Source organism: Microtus ochrogaster, chromosome 7, assembly GCF_000317375.1.
Source record: "Microtus ochrogaster isolate Prairie Vole_2 chromosome 7, MicOch1.0, whole genome shotgun sequence".
In the NCBI taxonomy this organism is placed as follows: Eukaryota; Metazoa; Chordata; class Mammalia; order Rodentia; family Cricetidae; genus Microtus; species Microtus ochrogaster.
In genome coordinates this window covers 5,286,396-5,296,519 of record NC_022014.1, presented here as the reverse complement: position 1 = coordinate 5,296,519, position 10,124 = coordinate 5,286,396, and the positions used below count along the sequence as shown (strand labels likewise).

At 46.4% G+C, this 10,124-nt stretch overlaps 1 protein-coding gene across 2 annotated transcripts in view; it reads left to right on the top strand.

The window, feature by feature from the left end:
- Positions 1-10,124, top strand: part of Adcy9 (adenylate cyclase 9) — a 124,177-nt gene that overhangs the window by 84,629 nt on the left and 29,424 nt on the right. Inside the window, exons 4-5 of one of the 2 annotated variants that reach the window (XM_005349243.3) lie at positions 8,569-8,673; positions 9,649-9,866. In XM_005349243.3, the coding sequence (XP_005349300.1) occupies positions 8,569-8,673; positions 9,649-9,866 (323 nt within the window). Of the gene's footprint in view, positions 1-8,568; positions 8,731-9,648; positions 9,867-10,124 lie in introns of both variants that reach the window. The other variant, XM_026780347.1, reaches the window with a different exon arrangement.

Here is a 10,124-nt window from a genome sequence, read left to right as displayed (position 1 = left end):
CTGGTCTCGAACTCACAGAGATCCGCCTGCTTCTGCCTCCCGAGTGCTGGGATTAAAGGCGTGCGCCGCCACCGCCCGGCTCACACACACTTTAAAATCAGGCTTTTCTCACTAGTACCTGGGGCTCACCAGTTAGACCAGACTGGCAGACAGGTATCCGTCCCCGCCTCCTCAGCAGAGGAGTAAAAGTGCATGTCACCAGACCCAGTTCTTCACGGGGTGCCAGGGTCAAACACAGGCCCCCTTTACTGACTGGTGTTTCCTCACCCCTTCTGTTTATTTTCACTTTTAAATATTTGCTGTTTCCATTTTTAAAAAGAGAGCAAGATACTTCTAGCACTCTTTGCTGTTTGGAGCTTTCCAATAACAAGAGTACGATGATAGGGTAACAGCTGTGGTCTGCTATGACTTTACCTACATTCTTTAGCAGATTTAAGAGCTAGCTGTGTGTGCATAAGCTTAGAGTTGCATAGGCTGGATATAGTGGCTTATGTCTATAATTCCAGCACTCAGGAAGCTGAAGCAGAAGGATTACTGTGAGTTTGAAACCAGCCTGAACTAGAGAGCAAGGCCCTGTCTCCAAAAGCAAAAATAAAGCTAGCTCTATAATGTGGCAGTATGCTAGAGTATTTAAGCGCCCATCACCTGATTACCTCTGGTCGCTTCTGTGTCCAGGTTTATTGAAAGCCCTCATGTATCATTGTAGTCATGTGCCTTACAAGTTTAATAAAGCTTCTCAACAGATTGGACCAAATAATCCTGGTATGGGGCTCTGCTGCATGTAGCCGGATGGTCAGCACCACCTCTGACCTCTGCCTACTAACACCTCAGTCAGATCCTAAAATGTCCCCAATGTTGCCCAGTGTCCCCTGGGAGAAAGGGATGAACACTGAGCTACTGGCCTCGGTGACAGCCTAGGATGGCAGTGGACCCCTGTATATGCAGGACAGCCAGCATATCTGACTTTGCCTGAACTGCCTACCTTAGAGATGGGGACAGGTACTTCACCATCAGTAGTTGGGGTTCCCACCTTACAGACTGACTTAACACAGGTAGGGAAGGATTTAAAGATGTGGCTTCCCAAAAATGTTCTTTTTGCATATGGAAAAATAGTTTTCCCCAGGCCTCCAACTGAGCCTTATTTAAGCAGGAAAATAAAGCTCAAAATTCAAAATTAATGACCTGTGTTCATCTGCTGGTTGGGCATGCATGACTGAGTTCCCCATGAAACACTGGCAGCTCTAGGATTCTATGCCTTAAGACAGATTTCTCTTATATTAAAAGACCATTTTCTTATAGTTGTAAAGATTTGTTTTGATTTGAAGGGCAGAAACTACTTATCATGTTCTGTTGCCATACGCACATTTCCAGACAACATGAATTCTTGGAAATGGAATATAGGATCCATCAAGTCGACAGAGCTGCCGAGACATTTGTCAGAGAGGAAAGAGAAGATCTTTGTGTCCCCTTCAAGAGGGAAGGATGAGTTAGCTCATGAAGTATAATTCTGGGTTCTAGACGGGTAGTTTGGACACTTGGTCAGCATTTGTCTGACTAGAGCTGTACCAGGACATTGGAATCATTTGGATCCTGCATTTGGGGTACACAGTACCTGAAAGATAAAGGGCAGGCCACGTGATGGACCAGCTACTGTCAGAAGCCTCCTTACAGCCCCATCTCCCCAGCAAGAAGTGAGCAGACTTCCATCCTGAGAATTCAGTAGCATTGAGTAACTGTGCTGTGATTACACAGAACACCGAGTGTGCATCCAAGGTAGTGAAGATGGTGGCCAGTCCTATAAGATCCCCTCTCAGGTAGGAGATTTGGTAAAATTGGTCCAGTTTCTCCAATACACCTATCAGCGCCTTGCACAGGTGTCCTTGGCTTGTTGCCTTAGTGATAGTGTCTGCCCTAACGGGAGCTTCCACTGAACTGGGATCCTATGCAACATCTGTTTACTTCCCCTCATCAGGCTGCTTTTTCTTTGTCAGTGACCACATCAAGGAAAGCAAACTCCTTGTGGATTTACAAGCGTAATCCACCCTGAGGAGGCCTAGTTTAAGGTGTTGTCTCTCAAAATATGTTTCCTTGTGCAGTGTATCCTCTAGACTAACACAGGTGTGAGAAGCAGGGGAATCTGGTCCGGTTGACTTGTGAAATTCTGAGACAAACAACACAGACAGGATTTCTCTAACCACAGGACTACATTAGCAGCCATTGTTACCTCTTCCAAGAATTGACAATCAGAAAGGTATTTGGGAGGCAGTCTTGCTATACAACCCAAACCAGCCTCAAACTCACAATCCTCCTGCCTCAGCCTCCCTAGTGCTGAGAGCAAAGGCGGCGGCAGCACACTTGACCCTATTTCTCACAATTATGAGTCAGAAAATATTTTTTTTTGATTTTTTGAGACAGAGTTTCTCCGTAGCTTTTGGTTCCTGTCCTGGAACTAGCTCTTGTAGACCAGGCTGGCCTCGAACTCACAGAGATCCGCCTGCCTCTGCCTCCCGAGTGCTGGGATTAAAGGTGTGCGCCACCACCGCCCGGCCAGAAAATATTTTTAAAGAAATTTTGAAGCCCCTGAGATGACTCAGTAGGTAAAGGTGCCTATCACCAAAGCTGACAGCAGAATTCAGGCCCCAGGACTCTCATGGTGGGAAGAGAGAACGACTCCCATCGTTGTCCTGATTCCCACAGGCATGCCACAACATGCATGCAACATAAATAAACAAAAATGCAATAAGGAGATTATGAATATTAGTTGAAGTAGAAAGATATGCATAATACTGTTTAATGAAAGTTATCAGATGTGCAGGGCTATGTGTAAGTGAAATTTCCCAAAATACAAAATATTTCCCTCATTTTGTTTTTCTCGTGGAATATTTATAGTAACAATTTTGTTTTTTTATTTCTCTTTCTTTTTATCTTAAGATAGGGTCCCATGCAGCCCAGACTGGCCCAGAGCTCCTCATCTCTCTGCCTTGCCCGTGCTTCTGGGATTACAGGCTTTGCTCCATGCTCAGCCGAATCTAATCTGTCCTTTACTTGGATTGTTTTTTGTTTTTTAAAAACCAGCCTTTGTTTTTCAGTCCCAAAGCCTGTAGGGTTGAGGAATTAATTACATGAGAAGTTCAGTAATCCGGTGCTCTGTGGCTCTAGCCAAGGCGGCTTGGAGATCTGTGTCTGAATTCTGAGTTGTTTACTCTCGGTTCTGCCTCCAATGTTCCTGTCTGCCTCCTGTTCTCAAGATGGTGGGACTTCTCCTTCTGTGGCAGTTGCTGTTTTGTGCTTTTTCTAAGGATTCATTTCTGTTTACCTCTTAATCTGTATCTCAGCAGAAATCTTCTGTTTGAAAATGCCCAAACGTCATCTTTTTAAGTGACAAAGCCCTGGCCAGAGGTGGCATTGTTAGCTGGTGTCTTCTTCTCAACTCGCAGAACCCAGTGTGTGATGGTTAGGGTCAAGTTTTTTTTTTTCCCCTTGGGCTCATAGTTCTTCTATGGCTTTCTAACTGTGTGACTATATATAGGTGAGCCCCTTCTCTTCTCTGTCTTGTTTCCTCTTGTGTAAAATAGAACTTTTTGTCCCTGTTTCATGGGTGTTTCTGAAGAGAAAAAAAGTGAGACACAAAGAACTTAGAACTCAGTGATGTTTGCTGTCATAGAGTCATCCTTACTCCAGCCAACAATGCCCAACACAAGTGTCATGGGAGAAGATGCTTCTTCTAGTATCAGAACACTCTGCTAACTAGTTAGTAAGCCGTAGACTAAACAGGCAAATCCAGGACCTCCCTGATGTTTCGTCCTCCAAAGAGGCTTCCCCATTTCCTCCTGTGGCATTTATGAAAAGGGACAGGCATTGACTTCAAAATGATTTATCTTGCAATGGGAAATCGCCTTAATTAAAAGCAAACAAAAAACAGCAACCCTGCTTTAATAACTCTGTGCCATGCATTCTGACTGGAATTAGGGTATGTGCACTGAAGCATGTCAGAATCAGTTGGAAATGTGCCCGTGTGTGTTAGAAGGGTAGTTATGATTTTCCTTTCAGAGCCCATGTCCACCAAGGGGGAGGAGAAAGGTGAAGTGTGCTCTTAGTGAGTTTCCAAGGACTCTCAGCAAACTCCTTGGCCTGTAGGTATGCTGTTTAGGGGATTATAGCACCCCCTCTACTGTATATGTGAGGGTAGAACACTCAGAAGAGCCTAGATGGCTGTTACAGCAGCTTGGGTCATTTCAGGTGATCAGGGTCTATCTAGCAGATCAAAGTTCTGGGATTTTTTGAAGGCCTTCCTTGTCACAGGAAAACCCCACAGTGGTCAGGGTTCAGGAGCTCTTGAGTCAACCCCAGTGTCCACAAACTAACTGTCTGTCTTCAGAAGGCTTTTTTCTTTTTGTACCTGAAGCACAATGGTTTTTGGCCGGGCTGTCTGTCCAGTAATCCCCAGTGATCCTCTGCTCTCTGCCCCAGCTCTCACACCAGGATTACAGGCTTCTGACCACTCCTAGCTTTTTCAGTATGGGTGCTGGGATCTGGGTATAAATTAGTGAAGTTTCTCGAACATGTCTGCCAGTCTTGCTCCACAGTTAGCTGTGCCTCCCAAAGTGTATAGGGAAGGCTCTCTTCTGGGTTGGTGGGAGGTTCTTGGCAATAATGGACATGCCAGCAGCTGCAGGGGAGAGATGGGCATTTTTGGTGAGTGGGGAAAGTTTCACAGTTGTGTCAGTGCTCAGCAAAAACTGGGTTTTAAGATGTTTTAATTCAGATTGAAATTAGGCTGGAGAAACAGTCACAGGAAAATGGCTGTGGGGTGTAGAGAAAGAGACAAAGCCTACACTGTTGTACATAGTAGATGCCTAGTGCTACAGAGGGTTCTCCAGACTGAATGGGGTCTTGAGACAGGAGAGCGTCTTTCCCAGGGAGGGTGGGTTTTTCTGAAAATTTGAGTTTTTTTTGTCTAAGACAGGGTTTCTCTGTAGCTTTGGAGCCTGTCCTAGAACTCACTGTGTAGACCAGGCTGGCCTCGAACTCACAGAGATCCACCTGTTTCTACCTCCTGAATGCTGGGATTAAAGGCGTGCACCACTCCTCTTGGCTTTTGTTCTAAACTTTTAATCAAGAAAATCTCCCCCAAAAGAAAGAAGCTGAGAAAGAAGGAGACTAGCAGAGTCCCACTTTCAGAGTCAATGCAATGATCTGCTCCAGGTCTAGGCCCCCCTGGTACCACCCTGCTGAGAATGCCCTGAGACAGCGTTTCCCATGACTGCCGTGTTCCCGCTTGTTCAGCCTTTTATCCATGGCAGGAATGACCCGTCAGTCAGTTCCCTCCGTAGAGACAAAATGTTCAGGGTCAGTGAAGTCAGAACCTCCGGAGTAGAGCTGGCACACAGAATGAAACTGCTTTGAAGCTGTGTGTGGTGTTACATGCCTATAATCCCAACACTCAGGGTGTGGGAGCAGGATGATTACAACCTCAGAGACAACCTGAACTAGGCTGTGTGATGAGTTTGAGAACACCCAGGGCTATATAGTGAGACAATGTATTAAAAAAAAATACTTACTTTACTTTAAGTGTGTGTGTGTGTGTGTGTGTGTGTGTGTGTGTGTGTGTGTGCATGTGTGGGCATCCCATGGAGGCCAGAAGAGGGTGTCAGATCCCGTGGAGCTGGAGTTTCAGGTCTTTGAGAGCCTCCTGACATTGGTGTTGGGGTCTGAACTGTAATCCTCATAATTGAGTAGCATGAGCTCTTAGCTACTGAGCCATCTCTGCAGCTCTGAGATCATGACTTTAAAATAATAATAATAATAATAAATAAAAATCTGTTCTTGAAATACTCTGACATACTTTACACGTGCCTCCTCTGTTTGCACTTATAGTAATACACTTTAGGTAGACAAAACTCCACTTTGTAAAAGAAGACTTAAAGAGGTTTGCCACCTGTTGTGTGGTAGAAGCAAGACCACTGTCAGGGTCAATGACTTTAACCCCTGAGCTGAAAGGCTCTTCTCCAGTCTTAATGTTTAAAAGTTGTTGGAGAAATAATAGCTATTTGCTGTTTCACCCTCCCGTTTTCCAGATCTTTGGAACCTAGTGCCTTTTAAACCATAAGGCCAGCCTGTCCCCACAAAGCTGTGCCCTTTCCTTCCTTAGTCAACTACTGGTTATAAAATGTTCAGTGTGCCCCCTGGAGGAGCAAGCCAACCACTGCAGCCAGTACAGGTTCTCATCCCCAGTTGGAGGCTCAGAGGGTCACTTTGTGCTGGACATTGGATGATTGTGTGTGCGTGTGTGTAGGCTAGAGGTCAGTGACAGGTATCTCCTTCAGTCGCTCCCCATCTTAGTGACAGAGTCAGTATCACTGAACCTGGCGCTCCCTAATTCATCTCAGGTAGCTAACCAGGAAGGACCAGGGGTCTTCCTGTGGCTACTTTGTCAGTTCTGGGATTACAGGTCCTCACTGTTTTTAAAAATGGGTTCTGGGGGATGCATGGCAAGTCCTGTACTGACTCTTAACACTGTCCATTAGCAAATGTTTGAACTTTAATCCAGTGAGCACAAGATGTCTTAAAATCATTTTGTTGTAGCAGGGTGGTGGTGGTACACGCCTTTAATCTCAGCACTGTGGAGGCAGAGGCAGGTGGATTTCTGAGTTCGAGTTCATCTTGGTCTACAGAGTGAGTTTCAGGACAGCCAGGGCTATAGAGAAACCCTGTCTTTACTCTATCCCCCCCCCCAAAAGCCACTAACCTGAGATACCATCTCAAACAAATCACTGAATCAATTTTTTTTTTTTTTTTTTGGTTTTTCGAGACAGGGTTTCTCTGTGGCTTTGGAGCCTGTCCTGGAACTAGCTCTGTAGACCAGGCTGGTCTCGAACTCACAGAGATCCACCTGCCTCTGCCTCCCGAGTGCTGGGATTAAAGGCGTGCGCCACCACCGCCCGGCTCACTGAATCAATTTAACAAGGGAGCATTCAGTCTTGCGGACACGAGTTTTGGGATGTAAGCACAGCACCGTTGGGATGGCTCCCTGAGAAAGCGCTTGCTTGTCACGCAGTCTGAATGTGATCCCCAGAACCCACTTAAAAATAGAAGGATAAAACCAGCTCCGTGAACCTACCCTCTGACTCCTGTATACTCCCCAACCCAGCATACACGCACACAAAGTTGAAATTAAAGAATATAAGCAGACTTTACCTGTGAGTTAATGTATTTGTTCAGATATGCTAATTAATAAATGATAGCTACTTTGGCATGCATATTTCCATCTTTCAGTTGAATATGGATGTTCAGTCTGCATTGCATCAGATTCCCAAACTACTTAACTCCTTAGGATCTTTATGCTTTAATTTGTGCAGCAGTGATCTGTGAACCCTTACTTGGGTCATGCTCTTGCTCTTAGATTATGAAGTGTTATGTATTTTTAATTTCCCAATAATATCTAGTCTTCCATAATTAATCATAGTGTTTACTAGTTCTCACTGAGAAGAAAACATTCTCATTGACAACTAGCCATTGCCATCCCAATGACAGTCCCTAGGCTTCTGTGTCACCTTAACAGTAGAAGTAACTCTGTTCAGGACAGAGCGAGTTCCAGGAACTCCTGTACTCCTTAAAATGTCTCTCCAAGAAAGGCTTTTACATCTTACACATGAGGGTCCTGAGGTAAGGTGGTCTTAGTAAGCAACTGGGCTGAGACTCGAAGCTCCTGGATATGAGAACGACAGACTTCCTCCTTCTCACCTGCCTGTACTGAGTCTTACCTTTGCTTTCCTGGGTCAGCAGTTTCCTAAAACTTGGAATTTCTGGGCTGCAGGATGGACACAGACACTGTAGCTCTGTTCCTGGCACAGGACAAGCGCAGTATTGGCTTTGTCAGCATCAGTAATGGATGGGGTGGGGCTCATGGGGCTCTATCCCTCTGTGCTGAACTTAGTGGCTTACCAACAGATTCTGGAAGAGGGCAAATCATTGTCTGTCCAATGATAAACCCACCAGGTTCTAGTGGAGAATTCCAAACCCATGGTCGCACAGATATTCCTGTGCCCTGTGTTTTATCTAGTGGGTCACAACACAAAGCAAGAAGATGGGAACATGGGAAAGAGACGTAGGAAGGAGGGGAACTGACAGGAGTGGAGGGAGATAAAAAGAACGAGGCTGAGAGTAATCAGAATGTACTATATACAAACATGAAATTGTTTAATTTTAAGAAAAGCATAGTGTGTCAGGGGTTTGTGTGTGTGGAAGCAGGTGTTGGAGTTTTGATTTATTATGGCTGAGTGACGTCCCCATGTATGAATGAGCACAGGTGGTTGATCCATCAAAGTCCATGGGCATTTGTATTTCCTTTTGGCTGTGCTGCCCTGAGTTTGTGTGTAGGACTTGTTTTCATTTTGTGCTGCCAGTTTGTTCCTAGGTCGTCCTGAACCTGTGCGGTTCAGTGAGCCTTCCCCTTGATTCTATCATCTCTGTGTGAATACAGGTTGTAACAGCAACCTCGGAATGTTTGAATCATGTATCAGGGAAGTATTTTGCAAGTATATTCCTATGCCCTGTGTTTTCTCTCAGACTTGCCCTTCTTGTGGAATCACATTTGCTCCTAAATCTGAAGCTGGTGCAGAAGGAGGAACTGTGCAAAATGGCTGTCAAGACGAGCCTAAGACCGGCACCAAGGTAACAAGCTCATGGCTGTTGTTCCTGTCAGTACCTCTCCTGGCGCATCCACCTAAGGTGACATTCCCTTCTCGTCAACTTCTTAGTTCTCAGAATAGCTTCTCTTAGGTAATAGTGCTCCATGCCTTCTAGGCGTGGTTTGAATAGACCAGTAACTAAAATGACGGAGGGGCTGGAAGTCTAGCTCAGTAGTGAAGGTAGAGCATGTATTTTGCATGTGCAGGGCCCTAGATTTGATCCCCAGCATTGAAGAAAAATAAAGCAACAAAAAGGACAGCCAGTCAGAGCCAGCCCATGTAAAGTAGAACTGGATCTGATTCTTCAGGGGCAACCAGTTCAAGAGGCTTGGGTTATGGGGCTATGGGCTGGACTTTCTATTTGGTAAAATGCAGAGATGTGCAGGGGACAAAACGGCTCCTCCAGGTAAGAGATGCACCCTAGAAGGAGGCTCCTGAGGCAGAGCTAACAGCCTGGAGCCAAAGCTTTGAGGCCAGGGCAGGCCTGGAGTGAAAGCACAGTAAAGCCTGAACAAGGAGCTTCAGGAGACTCTGGAAACTGCTCCTGGGACCCCTCTCTGTCATTCTCCCTCTGCCTGTATCAGCAAGGGACTCAGATGGGATGTTTCTCATAGCCAGAGGTTCCCCAAACTAAATCCTGTTCATTCTTCATCCAGAAGCCTGGGTATTCCTTTCCCAGAACCTTCCCTGTAGCCGTCTTCTGTGTTACGCTGGTCTTTTTCACCTCATGGATATTCTAAGACCTCTTTTTTCCTTCTGGCTGCCAAATACCCAGACATGTCCTGTCCCAAAGCAGGGCCTCAGGCAAAGCAGGGTTAGGGGAGAAGTGGAATGTTGGGTGGGAACAGATTCCTAGTCCTCCGTCTGGAGGCTCCAGCATGCTGCGGGCTGGGTGAGAACAGTGTGTGCTCCCGGCCACTACTTCACTCCTCTGCTCCTCCCTCTTGTCCTGAGGCAGGCTTCCGGAGGACCCAACTCCAAAACCCAGAATGGACTCCTGAGCCCTCCTGCAGAAGAGAAGCTCACCAACAGCCAGACCTCCCTGTGTGAGATCCTGCAGGAGAAGGGACGGTGGGCAGGTGTGAGCTTGGACCAGTCAGCCCTCCTCCCGCTGAGGTTCAAGAACATCCGTGAGAAAACTGATGCCCACTTTGTGGATGTCATCAAAGAAGACAGGTAAGACCCCGCAGCCAGAAATGTGGCAGAGTCTGCAGTCATGCGGCCTGCAATGAGGCAGAGTCTGCAGTTGTGCGGCATGCGATGAGGCAGAGTCTGCAGTTGTGCGGCATGCGATGAGGCAGAGTCTGCAGTTGTGCCGATGAGGCAGTCTGCAGTTGTGTGGTCTGTGATGGTGGCAGAGTCTGCAGTTGTGCGGCCTGTGATGAGGCAGAGTCTGCAGTAGTTGTGCAGCCTGTGATGAGGCAGAGTCTGCAG